At 37.0% G+C, this 15,561-nt stretch overlaps 1 protein-coding gene across 1 annotated transcript in view; it reads right to left on the bottom strand.

Annotated features, from left to right (window-relative positions):
* COL14A1 (collagen type XIV alpha 1 chain) overlaps window positions 1-15,561 on the bottom strand; it is a 116,374-nt gene that overhangs the window by 41,702 nt on the left and 59,111 nt on the right. Inside the window, exons 20-28 of the mRNA XM_051778456.1 lie at window positions 12,201-12,330; window positions 11,082-11,204; window positions 9,714-9,863; window positions 8,951-9,067; window positions 6,909-7,055; window positions 4,610-4,684; window positions 3,876-4,015; window positions 2,529-2,652; window positions 782-925 (exon numbers count right to left, since the gene is read on the bottom strand). Of these exons, the coding sequence (XP_051634416.1) occupies window positions 782-925; window positions 2,529-2,652; window positions 3,876-4,015; window positions 4,610-4,684; window positions 6,909-7,055; window positions 8,951-9,067; window positions 9,714-9,863; window positions 11,082-11,204; window positions 12,201-12,330 (1,150 nt within the window). The remainder of the gene's footprint in view (window positions 1-781; window positions 926-2,528; window positions 2,653-3,875; window positions 4,016-4,609; window positions 4,685-6,908; window positions 7,056-8,950; window positions 9,068-9,713; window positions 9,864-11,081; window positions 11,205-12,200; window positions 12,331-15,561) is intronic.

Here is a 15,561-nt window from a genome sequence, read left to right as displayed (position 1 = left end):
ACTCTACTATTTTGTAATATGCTTTATTTATGAAGGCACTGCACTCAGCATCTAGCAACACAACGAGTAGGCAGACAAGCTGGATGATTACATGATCCATGATATACACTGGGAACTTCACAGCTCTCAAAGTTAAAAGCAAATAAAAAGCACAAATGTAATTTCTTGTTAGATTGCTTCACATTAATAGGCAGATCGGTTTTTTCTTCCAACCTTTAGTTTTGTTCTGTGTGGCACACTGTGTCCTTTGGGTTTTGACACAAATCTCTACAACAATTAAATACTTAGACTCACAACACAGTGTGGCTGCTTAAAGCTCTAAAATCAGTGCTTTAAAAAAAAATTCCTAAAGGTAATTAGTGTAACATGAGAGCAATCAGAGACAGTAAAAGAACACATGAAAGAATTTTCAAAGGACCTCTTATATAGAAAACAAAATAGTTCAGTTTGCTTGTAACCACAAGACTACACTTTATAGATGACAATCCAGATTCTCAGGCTCATATTCCCCAAATTCTTCATCCTGGGAGCAATTCCATTGACTACCACATGATTTTTAGCACTGTTGCCAAAATTAAAACTAATGCCATTAATCACCAAATATATCCAGAATCTAACCACATCCTAGTGTTATTCTGTCTTTCTCAGGAATTGCTGTTTTCTTTAAACTTGAAAATCTTCCTGGAGGAAAAGTTACGCTTACCTCATGCCCACACTTACAGAGATACAATTAATGAGAAAAAAAGGAAATGTGAGTAGTTCTTAAAACTACACATTTTACCATCTAGTTGCATTTCTCTGGAGACTTTGTTCACATCATCTTGTGATCGCCCGTCAGTAATGACAACCAAAACCTTTGGAATGCCCCTTCTCATGCCTGCCTCTCCAGTAAACAAGATTTCTCTTGCATGTTTAATGGCTTTGCCTGAAACACAAAAATTGACAATATACTTTCACTGAATGTAAATGCAATTTCTATTGGCTACTTATAACTATCTTCTCATATCTTCTCAGACTTATTTATGTTGGACATAAATAAAAAGAGAAATCTGCTGGGTCCTGGGTAGTCTGTCAATCAGTGCATTCTCTAGTTATTAAAGCCAAGATTTAGAAAAGTTTAATTTTGACCCAAACCTTTGAAAATTTGATGGCTTCAGCCATCCATTTTTCAATTCAGAAGGTGAAGATCAAAAATATGAAATGTGTGGGTATCCTGGTTTTAGCTGGGATAAAGTTAAGTTTCTTCTTTGTCACTGGTACAGTGCTATGTTTTGGATACAGTGTGAGGATAATGTTGATAACACTCAGATGAATTGGTTGTGACTGAGCAGTGCTTACCCTGAGTCAAGGCCTTTTCAGTGAGGCCTCTATCAGTGAGGAGCTGCACCACAAGACTGGGGGAGAGCACGACCAGGACGGCTGACCTGAACTGGCCAAAGGCATATTCCACACCATAAAACATCATGCCCAGTATATAAACTGGGGGAGTTGGCCAGGAGGGGACAATCACTGCTCAGATGGGCTGGCCATCGGTCAGTGATTGGTGAGCAACTGTACTGTGCATCACTTGGTTTCCTTGGGTTTCATTCCTCTCTCTCTTTGTTATCTCCCTTTTCATTACTATTATCATTATATTTTACTTTATTTCAATTATGAAAATGTTCTTATCTCAGCCCACAGGTTTTAGCCTTTTCTGATTCTTCTCCCCATCCCATGGGGGGTGGGGGGGGGCGGGCAGTGAGTGAGCACTGTGTGGTATTCAGCTGCTGGCTGGGTTAGAGATAACAAAACCTTCCTTTCTGGATTGTAGGGCACAGTCCACATAACAACTGACAGTGCCATTGTAGTAAATGGAAAACGTGTTATTTTGATAATACTGAGACTGGATGCAATGCAACAGCTGCAAGAAATTTCTGTGCAGTCTGAGAATAATAAAACACATGGTTTCCAACTAAAACAGATTTTAACCCTTTCGGCACTCATCTTTAATTTCTTCACATCAGAAAGCTATCCTAAGGGATTAATTAAAATGCAACCTCATTCAGTTAACAGACATCTTCCCCCAACCCAGTCTTAAACATCCCACTGAGACTTAACTGACCTGGCTTATAACCAAACAGACCCTCCGCTCTCTCCAGTTTTTGACATGCTCTGCAAACTCCCTCCCACCCTCTCTCCCCTCCCACTTTTCTATCCACTTGCCAAGCTGACGTCACATTACTCCCCGTTCCACGTTCCACTGTCCCCAGAGTCATTTGCTTTTGCCCAGCTGTCTCTCTCTGCCTCCCTGATCCTTGCCATCACTGTTGGTCAGTGGGGTGAAAGTGCACCAGTAGGGGCTGAAGGGCGTAAACTACAGATTGCAAAGACTTTCTAATTTCCGTGCCCAACCTTTCACCTCCAGTGAGGACATACCATGTTCTCACTGGTTTTGCACTGATTAATTAAACCACTTAACTAATGGGAAAGAAATACCACACAGAGAGTAGCAGGGAGAAAATCTGCCTCACAGTCATGACCTTTCTCACCTGTTTTTGTATTTCCTCCTTTGTAGGCTATTCGCTGAATAGCTTCAAGAAGAGTCTCTTTTGTTTTGTATGCATTCAATTTAAATTCTGTCCTGGGATCATCGCTAAACTGAATTATTGCCACCTGTGCATACAGAAGATGTTCATTACAAAAGCACTACCCAGTGCATAAGCAAAAAGTGAATCTGAGCATTTAAAACAAGGATTTATCTTGTAACTTTGCTTCATCCTTCAATTGAAGCCAGATTTTTTTTCTCTTTAAGAAAGATTTCACTAAATAAAGTTCAATTTTATTCTCTGAAACCTTGGCAACCATCTAACACTTTCTGGTTTCATTTTGCAGCAAACAGGATGAGAAAAGTAATACCCGCTTTGGCAAAGCACTCGCAATCAAGCCTCAAAGCAAAATCCTGGTTACAGCTGCTCACACATGTACAGTTATTCATATACAGAACTGCAGGGACTTTATTCAGTCTCCACAAATTAATAGCTGCACTTAAGTAACTCAAGCTAGGGAGCAAGACTGAAGCAAGTAATAGAAAGATTCAAGAACATATTCTGAAATATTGCCTCTCTCAAATACAATGCTACATGAGTTCAGACCCTGTATTTCAATACTATACACTAAACCCCTACAACTCACAAAGCACACATTGAATTTCATATTCTATAAATGGTGCCTCTGATTTAAAAGGAGCTATTATGCTTGAGCTTGTGCCTAGGTTTCTGAAGCACCATGAACTATATTCTTGGAAAATAGATGTATAGGAAACAGTGAAAACTAAGTATTCTTCAGGGTTTGGAAAAGTTGAAATTAATTTTCCAATGCGATCCCAAACGACATATTATACATGTAATACAACAGTAATATATTTGCCAATAATTTGTTCTGGAGCAGATTCAAACATCTCTCTAAACAAATACATAAATAGAACAATCATTGTAAACACTACATTTTATTTCAAGCACTGTAGATTCTGTAGAGCATGTGATTTTAAATAAAAGAATATTTACTTTTCCTTATCAATGCCATTTTTAGCTTATTTAGAAATCAACACCATAGTGAGTACCAACACCAAAAGCATTAACACAACATAATTGTCATTGTAATGATTTAGAGGAGACTGAAATTATACCTAGCCTTCATGCTACCAAAATCCATATCATAAAATTTATCATATGTTGTGCATAAAAAGATATTGAAAAAAGATACTATCCTTAAGCACTTTCTATTTTCACAAGATCTGTGAAGTTATGTCACTTACTTTTTGATTCATTTCACTTCTGGTGCTAGTCTAAAATAACCTGCCAAGTCCACGCACCCTTAATCTCTCTACATTTGATTACCTGTGTTCCATCAGGACCAATCTTATCCAAAGCTCCAACAGTGCTATAGAGAAAGCTTATTATTTTATTGAAATTGTCATCTCCAATACTCCATGACCCATCCACCAGGAACGCAAGGTCAGCTTTGGCTGCTTTGCACACTGAGAAAGAAAAGTAAAAATTTTAGAATTAGAGCAATGCCTTAACTCCTCACAAAATCTCATAAATCACTTAAGAAAATGCAACTGTCATGAAAAGCCCTTGTTTAATGTTAGTTAATAATGCTTTATCAAACAGACCTGCTGGCATTGACTGCAGTGCAGGTGTAGAACCAGCTGAGCTCTGCAAGGAGTGAATTGTCTGCGCTGACAGATCCTATCACAGAATATACTTCAAGCAGTTCTTTAAAGTCTGGCTAGCCATTTTTATTTTTATTTAGATTTTTAAGTAAACTCACACATGAACTTATACAATGCCAGACTCCTAGCGTGACACAGTAAGCAAGATTAGAGAATCTTGACTGCAGAAGTTCCCAAAGAGAAACTAGTCCATTCAAAAAGTTACCCTGAGTTCTGTAGTATCTAATGCACTTCAACTGCACTACATAAGAGCAATGCAAGTTTCACCCACCTCTGTGTTGTTGCAGCAAATGCATTTTAAGATCCACTCCCCACAGGTCTAAAATACTGTCAGAAGCAGAAAAACATTGCATCAACACCTTAAAATTACTATAAACTCACACATGCAGCACTTACCTTCTTTTGCAGGTGGGATTGTAGGTGGTGGAGGTGGTGTTGAAGGTGTTGTTGGTGGTTGAGTTGGAAATGGTACTGGAGAATAAAAAGAAGGAATATTCAAGCATGCTTAAAAGCCCAATATATTCTATCTATAATAAACACAGCATTTTCTACTCCTCTCCACATATAAAATTCATTATCTCTAATCTACTGGTTATGCAATTAGAAATAAATATAGGTGAGTGTGCGCAAGTAATGTCCTCCTCTTCTGAACACCCAAGAAAGGACACTACTATTACAAAACAATTAATGGCTGCATTTCAATGTGAATGATACAATGATACAGCTGAACTACTACTGGAACTGCCCCTTTTTAAGTTTCCCCAGTGTAGCAGACCATGTGACAGCTCTATTATTGACCTAGAATCCATAATTCATTTTTTAAAAGGTCAGTGTCCTTTCCTTTTCTGATCACAACCAGTCCTCAGTAACAGAAGGTTACTCTGTGCACCCTGGAAGGAAGAAAGTATTAGTCCTGCAATCCACAATACAAAGTGCAAAAGCAAGGTAGTGCCTGCACTCAGAGCAGATCACAGTCTGCTCTGAACAAGATTTTTCTGAATTTGGTGAAAGACTTTGTTATGTTTCCAGCTAGAAACACAGTTCCAACCATAACTCTACAGGATTGTGGCTTTGTTGCCTGCAGCAACTTCTACTAAGGTTATTATACAGAGTTTCTGAAAACGTCCTTCACACTTCTGAAAATTAACTTTGTATGACAACCTTGCAGAGACCAAGCTGAATATTCAATCAGATTGACAGGTTTGCTGAATGCAAGAGCTCTATTTCGTGCCTTTCAATACAGGTCAGGTAAATTCTCAGAGACAATATGCACATGCGTTGATTTCCACAACTCTATGTAAGGAAAAGCTTCTGCTTTTGTTCAAGGGCATTTTTCCCGTTTTTATTCAATGCATTCAGCATAAGAAGTTGCAGGTGACAGAATATCAGTCCTTCAAGTAAGACTAAACTTGTTATTTGCTATAACACGTAAATTACATTTATAAACAACTGATAAGAGTTAGATATGACAGCCTGAGAAAAGACACCTACATTTCTGAAAAATTAGTGCAAACGGGATTCATTACAATCCTCATGTCCACATCCAAGTGGACTTCCACTGCAACTGGTGGGGCTTTTCCCACTGGCTTCAATAACATAAAGGGCTAAGACTGAAACACCTACAAGGAACCAATGCCCAGGACATCCGTGGTCGCAGCAATCCAGGACCAGACCCATTTAGAAAGGGTCACAACTGCTGTAACATGATTTGAAAGGCTGCTATCAGCACCAGAGAAGTACAGGTCACCTTGAAGACTTTCTTTCTTCAAAGAGTTTCCCTCTGAAGTGATACAATTATTTGTCTACATCACAAACCATCTTTCTTAAATGGACATGTAGGCCAAGGTGTGTTCTTCCTCATGCTTCCTAACTCCCTTAACTGCAGAGCACCCTAAATGCACTCCCCAAAAAAGCTGGAGAAGCTTGGCTTGTTCCTCACTGTCCTGAGAATGAGCCCTGGACAACTGAGAAGTGGAGTCATGCACCTGTGCAGGTTTTTGCTATGTGAAATCAGAAGTGTGGGAGGAAAGGAAGAAAAGCATAAACATTATCTATCCCGAGAGAAAGGTAACAGCATTGTGGTGTATAGCAATACAGTATGAGAAGAAGGGTACCACTGAGACTGGAAACAGGTTAAAAGAAAGATAATGGTGAAATATTTGTTCTGTTATTCCTGTACTTTGTTTTGCAGTATTTTGAACTCATAAGAGCAAGATATTGCCTTCATAAATAGTTGTGATGTGGGTTCTTTTGTTTCTTAGCCATGTGTTACTGAGAATAATAATAAAAAAGATTGGTTGGTTTGTTTTAAAATACTTAAGTAGATTGGGTATCAACGTCCCATTTAACTGTAAATTATTCAAACACTGGTAAAATTTTACTAAATGACAAGAGCTGCAGACATAAAACCTTCTCTGTTTACTTCATTTTTCTGTCCTTTTTCCCTGAAGTCACAGATATTCAGAGTATCCCCTAGTGGGACTTTTTACAAAGAAAGCTAAACCCTCCCTATTTCATTCTCATTAAGAAGTACAATACAGTTGGTGAATGTGACTTCACAAGTCACAGCAGTGGGGTAAGAATCCTGCACTTCCATGGAGGAGTCATAATGTAGCACATCTGTGGGCAAAGGGCAGAACATGAGAAGCAATGAAGCATTATCACTGCTGGCTGCACTCTGCTCTGTTTTACTCACATGTTGTCTCCATGATGCTTACAGCAGGGCCCTCGATCTCCTGAAGCTGTGTATGAACACTGATTTTATACTCAGTTCCAGGCATCAGCTCAAAGAAACAATGTCTAGGTGTCCCTCCACCAAGATTTACTTCTCGTTGTTTTCCATCTGAATTACAAAAGAAACCATTAATATACTTTACTGTTTTATTGAATAATGTAATTTAAATCCTAAATAAGAAGAGGACGTGACAGCAGATGAAGGGCAAGTGGTTGACATAAATTAATAAACTATATGCTGCCTTATTTTTAGAAATTCACCTCTATGCAGAGGTTCCTGTAAAATCTAATTCTTCATATTAAATAGGAGCTGAGGAACGTGTCAAACATCTTCAAGAAAAAAAGATGAATTTCAGCCCATGCACTGAAGTTAATACAAACACGAACACTGTCATCAATGGGCTTCAAATCCGGTCCTAAATTATCATTCTAATGAGGAATTGCTGCATCATGTAATTCTATGGCAACCTTTGTCAATGCCTCTGCTTCTCACAGTCTGTAATGTGCTTAGTAATTGGAAGAGAGACTGAACAAGATATTGTATTCCACTAGTAACCACTTAACAGGATGGTTAAGGAATAGTGTTTACATGGTTCCAAAATTAATTCTGCTAAATTCTGAATTGGAAAGCATGCTGTCAATGGAAAAGGCTAGGGTACTGGAAATAGAATAAGGCATGTTTTAATGATAAGAATTAAAACTTGCAGCACAATTCAAAATCTGTAGCAGAATGAAGTGAAATACAAGCAACTGATCTCACATTTTACAGTGAATATACAAAAAATGCCAAACAGTCATTCACTGCCAGGGAGAAAACACCTGATGTTAATCAGATGCTACACTAGTATAAAAATAATACTATTATAATATAATAATAATAATACTATTATAAAATTATAATAATAATAATTGCTCCCTGAACGAGACACACACCCAATCTGACAATCAAATCCCATCATGACAGATGCTAATAAGGAACATTTGTTCATACTCTACCTCATTCTGTTCACATTTAGATGCTTTCAGCTCAGTTAAAACAATTCTGGCAGTTCTATATGAAGAAAGCAGAATGTTGGCTAGCTCCCAGACCAGAGGGAAGTCTGTGCTGTCTTGTGCCAGCCAAGGTCTCCGTGATCTGAACAGCTTGTCTGTTTTCCAGACCTTCAAACAAACCCTACTGCCATCCACTTGCCATGCCACAGAAAGGTCATTACTTCTTTGCCACCAAATCAGTGTTATTTTTCATGGTACCTTTAATACATGCGATTAAATGTTACTAACTGCACTTCTCTCAAGTTATCCAAAGCTTTCAATTTATCACCATTTAAAATATCACTGATGGCCCCTTGGGATAAGAGAGGTAGTCTGCTCTAACAGTGACATCCCCATAATGTCTTCTGGCTACACCCGAGAATAAGTGAGATAGAAGAGGCTGCAATCTACCCTCTACATAGTCAGTGATAAAAGCATCAGGACACCTTGTGTGGCTACATAAAAATAGGTCATGTTTGTCCAGATGAGTAATCTTACTACAAGCTAAAATGAACAATCAACAGAATGAGAATAGACAAAACTGGACATTGTTCTGACTCTGTGAGCATGTTCTGGATTTAATCAGCGCTTTCCTTACCCTTCTGCCCTCCTCTCCTGTCCATCCTAATCCTACAAAGCTGTGTTGATGGTTTATTTACAAACTTAGATGTATTCAGTTTATCCTTTATCCATCTTCTGCTCCTCACACCAGTGAAAACCTCAGGCGATCATCTATCTTCTATTAACAGATGAAAGTCCCTTCCATAAAAAGCACAAGTTATCAACATCTGTTTGATGTAAAAGGACATAAATGCTCCTGAAAGTTTCATTGTGTACACAACTCTCTTCTGTCTGTCATTTCCAGTATTTCAGGAGTCACTCTACAGGTCCGACTGCACACAATTTCTTAGCTATGCAATTCAGATCTCTGGATTGGGCTGCAGCTGTTTATCAAATTATTTAGTAACTTACCCACAAGTGACTCTATAACTACCCTGTATGCAGTTGCATGTCTATGAAGTTGCCACTGAGCACACAGACTAGTCATGCGGACTTGATAGGAATCCAGATTTGTCACACCCAGGTACACTGAAAATTAAATATAAAAAAATTAGATTTAGGCCTCTAATATACATAGATAAAAAAATGATAAAATAACTATAGTGAAACACATGTGCCAATTAATTTTTAACAAATAATTTTGATAACTGCTTAAAAGAAGTCAAGAAAATCCAAGACAGAATTTAAAAAAAGTGAACCCCTAAATCAAAAGTCTGGAACTTTAGTTGATTTAGTTAAGCTAAATAATGAACACTGCTAAAAAATTCAGTTACTAAAAATAAGTATAAAAGTATCATAATAGCAGCAGCGTTTCTGTCAAAATCCAATTTTAAATTGAGCTTTAGATACATAAAGACCAAATAATATTCTATATATGGAGCCAGAAAAAAAAATAGATAGCCTTTCATTAAAGAAATTTTTATCTACTATTAGGCAAATATATTTTTGGCTGATAAATAATACCCACTTTATGATCTTTGTCTTGATAATATCTAGCAGATCACTTTAAAGCCTGATATAGTCTCATAAAAAGAGGGACTTTTATTTCAGGAAAACAATTTGCGCATAACTGAGTAAGTCTTCCCTGTGAAAATTTTTTCTGGGAGCTGCACAAACCCATAGTTATAACAAAAAGCAGCCTGTAGAGATCTGAACAGCATGAAATCATTCTTACAGGTTTTGGCTACGCCTGTTAGGGCATCACTGAAGCCTGTTGAGTACGAAGCAAATACTTTAACACTGTACTCCGTTCCACTGAAGAGATTTAGAATGAGAATGGTATTAATATCATCCCCTACAAAGGTCTCCAACGCAGGACCAGGAACTGCAAAAAGTGAAATAAATCAGAAAATCATTTGCTCGTCCACTGAATTAGATACATCCAAAAACTGTGCTCCTAAAGTTACTGCTATTTTTTGGCTCCCTTTTTTTTATCATACACAAAAACAAAGACATTCTCCTCAATTCTTGCATGTATAGAAAACACAACACACTTGGGAAATTCAGCAGTGGGATTCATTAAGGCAGAGCTAGACACTGGCATCTGTTAAGACCCTTTTGTTCTGCTTCACCCAGTTACTACTGCTCTAAATAGGCAGCCAAAGATCTCCTCAGTCTGATGGTGTGCCAGGACCAACAGGGGGCACAGCAGATGCCAGCCAGTAATACAGTCTCTCGGAGGTTCTTATACAACAGCATCATTTAATACTGTGCAAAAATGATAATGAAAATAGAAAAGAATAAAACTTTCCCAAATCAGAATAGCAAACAGCTCTTTTGTCATCTCCCCTAGTTGTTCTGGATACACTTCAGAAGCCAGGCAGCAGTATTGTCTTTGGACAGTGTTTTAGTCCCTTAATGGTCACATATTTGTGTTTTGTTCTCAATAAAGGACCCTGTTTTTCTAAAGAAATCTGAGGGAATTTGGCTGCCTTATCTAGCTGCAATGTGCAGGTGGGTAAAGGATGCAGCACACACAAAATGGGCAATGAATAAAATGTCAAGTGTTTGGGAAGAAACAAAAACTTGGTATTGTGAGGGGAAGGAAGTGAAGAATAGGAGAACACAGAACAGAGGAACAGGAAGAGAGTAAAGATAGTCTCTGAAATAAATAGTCATGGTAAAATGACATAAAAGAACTGATTGAAAGACTTGGGATTGATCAGCCTTAAGATGGAAAGGAAAGACACTTCCACAGTAACAGTAGTAAAAAACTGGAAGAGATGCATAGAGCAGTTTTAAAATCTCTGTCCTTGGAGATATTACAAACTCCACTGGATAAAGTTCAGAAAAACCTGTTCCAAGCTGGCACTGTTTTGTTCAGGGAATTGGACCAGATGATCTCCAGAGATCTCCCCTAACCTGCATCATTCTGTGACTATGAAACTTTCATATCCAAAACTCAAGACACCTAAGTAAATGGCACTTTCAAGGCTGTATCTGTAACTGATAGATTTAAGTACAAAATTATTCAGCAAAAGGTGATGTCAAGACCTTGTACAGTCAGAAGCAACCACCAAAAAAAATCAGTTTAAAAACTCACTGTTGATAGGTTTGTAGACAACTCTGTAACCCATGGTTGTTGATGGTGGGGCATCCCAACTGATGCGTAATCTGTTGTACCATTCATCTGAGACACGCAAATTTCTAGGAGCAGACAGGGGTACTAAAAGGAAACCAAAATGGCCTTTTACAAGTTTATCTCATAGAAGCACATACAGAAAAATCAAGACATGGAAAAAAAAAAGTGATAGCCAGTACTCTCAGATTTACAGGTAAAATTACCAGAGTGAAACCTTTAATCAAAGTCATCCTTTGAATTACCTCAATGGATTAATTACAAACTTGGGTCAATAATGATTTTTTAAATTAATTACAAACTTTGTCAGTACATTTAAAAAAATATATATCTTTTTGGTAAAAATGTAAAATAGAGATAATTATATATTGCATAGTTTCTTCCAATCCAAGTTTTTAATGCATAAATCATGCTCTTTTGAAAACTTAACCGCATCAAATGGAATCAAAGGAATGATTTATAACTGATTTAAGTCTCTGCACAAATAGCACTTCAATTTAGGCAGAAATTACGTAAATTAGGAGAATAATTCAATAAAATTATACTATCATGACTAGTAGTGCATAATGAAATGGTTTTTTCAATATCCAGTAGAGAGGAAACTAAAACTACATCTGAGTAATCGTTTGGTACTTGGTCAGATCTCTAGAAATAATGCAATCACTTTTATAAGAACTTCAGCAGCATTTCTAATGACCTTTAGGAAATAATGATCTCACACAAAAGAAAAGCTAACTGTACAATTGTTGGTTTGATATCATCTCAGCAGGCATTGTTTATTTTCTGTATCAGTTTGCTTGTCCTTGGTGGGTTAGTTATCAAGGACTTACCAGCTTTATTACTCAAAAGCTTTCTGCAAACTCACAGTATTTGAATATAAAATATAACTTGTTAGTTAGAAGAAACCCATTGTTTATAAATCAATCAACTGAGATTTATATAACGTTCAAGACCTATAAATCATGCAAAATAAGCCCACATTTATACTAAAATACATTACTACAGCCAATGAAAAAAGGTAACAAGAGCAAGCCTTTTTTCATGCATATCCTGGCCAAAGACAAGCAGAAAGTTTGTACTTACGAGTTTTGCCAGGAGCTGAGACACTGACTCCTTCCCCATCGGCATAGATGGGAGTTATGGTAACTTTGTATTCTGTATCAGGCAGCAGAGGGTGAAGTAGAAGAGTATTTTGTCTCCCAGGCACCATTACCTGAAGGGTCAGAAAAAGCAGAAACAACCAAACTTAATGACTGGAGCCAAAAAGCTTTTTTATCTTACATCATCTCTGACACTTCATTCCACTAGCATTGCTGTATACTTGCATTTTCAAATATTCTTGATGTTCTACAGTAAAATAAAATAATTACATTATCCATCCTTTAACAGATCTACTGTTGTACCCAACCAAAATAAAAAGGAGAATGTGCCTATGTGATAATACCATTTTATAAAAAACCTATGAGCCACTACAGCTCCATAAACCATATACTACATGGATAGTTAGTACTGCAACAATTTTACTGTACAGACAAAATATATCCTCTATTTTTATTTATTCTATGACATTTCTAGATTTTCTGAAGCTATGCACATTAATAAAGGTTGATTGTTATGTTCTTTGGAGACAGAAAATTCTCCTTCCCTGGAAGGAAGGAAAATCAGTTCATGAGATTGGGAAGCACTGAACTGAGCAAGCAGGAATAAAACATGTTTGTCTCATCTTCATCTAGTCTGGGAACAAGCAAATGAAGGCAGATATCTAGGAGTAGGAATACATCCCACAAGTACAAGAGGATCGCAAACTGCTGTGAAATATGGAAGATCTGCAACACAAGTCCAACCAGAAAACCTGGTAGAAGTAGAGAAGCTCTAGAAATTCCTCCAGGCAGCTTTTGGTGTTCTAGAGTAAATGTTTCAACTCAGTGAATTAAGCACAGCAAAAGGTTTCCCCATAAGCAGCTACTTCTAAAACTCTTCAATAGAATATAGTATTTAGCCAGAGCCTCAAAAACCAGTGTCACAATAGTGGTGGTAGAGGTGCCAAGCAAAGCCTTGCAATCACTTAAATTGTCAGTAAAATTTTAATCTCAGAGAGACTCCAAAGCCTGAGTGGGAGCCACCTGAGTGGGAGCACCTGGAGTGGGCATGATAAAAAAGAGAAACTAGTCCTGTGTTTCCTGCACCGACACCTGTGCTCTGAAGTGATGCTGTTGGAAGTGACAGTGAATTCACAGTGAAGTGTGAATCTATCCCCTGAGCCAGCAACTGCACATATTTGGCAAGAAGTTGAGAGAACCTTAAGCCCATTAATCTCAGGGGGAAAAGCAGAAACTAAGTCTATAAAAGTATTTTGCTGTTTCAAAGAAGACTGATGAATGTGATGATGGCAAAGTTTTGAAGCACATACACAAGAAAAGAAAGGTCTCACCAGTTTCAACACTCCAGGATACATTCAAACTACATCTAATTTTGGCAAGTGATACAAAGAAGGAAATTTATCTAGTTCACACAGGTGTTGAGATTTGTCAAAGAAGTGCTTCATTCTTTGATCAAAACTGGACTTAAACCATCTAAATACATATGCATAAAAGATGTCCCTCTTCCATATGTAAACTCAAAAAATACAAACCAAGTTTCTGAAAAAAAGCCCCAACTTTTTTGGTTTTTTAGGGTAGAGGATGCAAGCATTGAGAACTCTCTCCTTTCCACATGTGCAAATCAGAGACCTCCTGCAGACCAATACAGTTTTCAGCAGTGAGAAACACTTCTGGCTTTAAGGAAGAGAAAAAATTTCATCTTTCCAGTATGTACAGCACACCCAAGAACATATATGCAATTTAGGGCTTGACCTTTCTGTATTCTATTACATTTTCTCGTCCCTGATTTTCAGCCAATTGCATAAAGAATTATAAAACTTATTAATATTTTTATGGAAAGGGAGGCATAACTGAAACTTATATCACTGAAATCAGAGCCAAAAAACTTAAGCATTCACCACAGAACCGTCACGCTATAGTACATTTAAGCCCAAATTCCACAAAACCTTTGGGTTCTGCTTAAAATATGTACTTAAACATATAAGGAGTCCCCTAAAAACTGAACATCTGTGTTGTTTTATTGACATCTGTGTTGCACCTCTCAGGTGCTTGAAGCCACATGATAAAATGCATTCCTTCCATTTAAAGTGTGCTTAATTTTAAGTATAATCTTACATAATTCCTTATTCAGTAAAGTATTTAGGCATGTGATTAATTTCAAAGATGAAACAGGGTTAATCTGTTTGCTGAATGGTAACCAAAGATAATAAGACTTGGGAGTGTACTTAAAATTAAATATTTTGTAGAATTAGAGCCAAGTACCTACCCAATCATATAGTTATATAATTTTCTTTAATGAGGTTTTCAATCAGGTCTAATATCCTTCTGATAGCCACAATTTGAATATCTTTCCTACAGTTTTAATTTAATTTTAAATAACAGTCATTGAACACTGGAACAGAATGACATTTATACCATCCAACTGAACTCGAGAGTTGAAACAGTAAATCTGAGATCTGAATTTCAGAAATTTTGGGTTATTCTCAGAAGAACAGTACAATTTGTGCCATTACACTGTGCAAGTTTTCCACCATATTATATACTATACTAACATATAGTCAAGGTAAATTCATAAAGCATGTTTCCCAGTCCAAAGGGACACCACTGCATTGAAAACTCATTTTCAGATTATAGTTGAAAGATGGCTAAAAAGTAAGTTTCCAGCAGGGTCTCATAAAAGATGAATGAAATCAAAATGTAAAAAACTGATTCATATTTTCCTAGGAAAAAAAGATATTCAACTAACTCCTTTTAATATTTTTATTGATATATTCTGATATAGGGCTAAAAATGTCAGCTGCTAGACATCAAAAAGAATAGCCCATATTTTTGACATAACTGTTATATCAACAGAAGTGAGTTCACATGGCAGACACAGAGGGAGAATGATGTGCAGAGTACTTTTGCATACTGAGCTATTTACTAAGAAAATAACCTTGAAAAATATACAGTTTAATCTTTTAAATGTATCTACATAGAGCCATCCCAAAATTTTATAACTTAGTTTTAGTGGAAACCAAGCACTGCAAAACTAATATTTCCCCAATTTAAAAATAATTTAAAGAGGCACTTGGTCTCACAGAATTCGGAAAGTATCTCAAAATTTGTGAAATCTTAAAATAATACAGCTAGGGCTTCTTGTTGGTTCGTTTGTTTGTGGTTTTGTTTGTTTGTTTGTTTGTTTCCTATATGCTCAAAAGAGTACCTGCAGGAATCTTCATTCTTTCAAATATTTTCCAAAGTCTAGATGACCAGAAGCTTTTTCTGTGCAGGACAACTTCAATTTTGACCATCACATGGTATTAGAAAAAGAGCAAATATTCTTAGGCGCTTAGGTTAAAAAG

This window comes from Manacus candei, unplaced genomic scaffold, assembly GCF_025592945.1.
Source record: "Manacus candei isolate 608988 ecotype Guabito, Panama unplaced genomic scaffold, ASM2559294v1 h1tg000013l, whole genome shotgun sequence".
In the NCBI taxonomy this organism is placed as follows: Eukaryota; Metazoa; Chordata; class Aves; order Passeriformes; family Pipridae; genus Manacus; species Manacus candei.
This window is presented reverse-complemented; position numbering and strand designations above follow the sequence as displayed.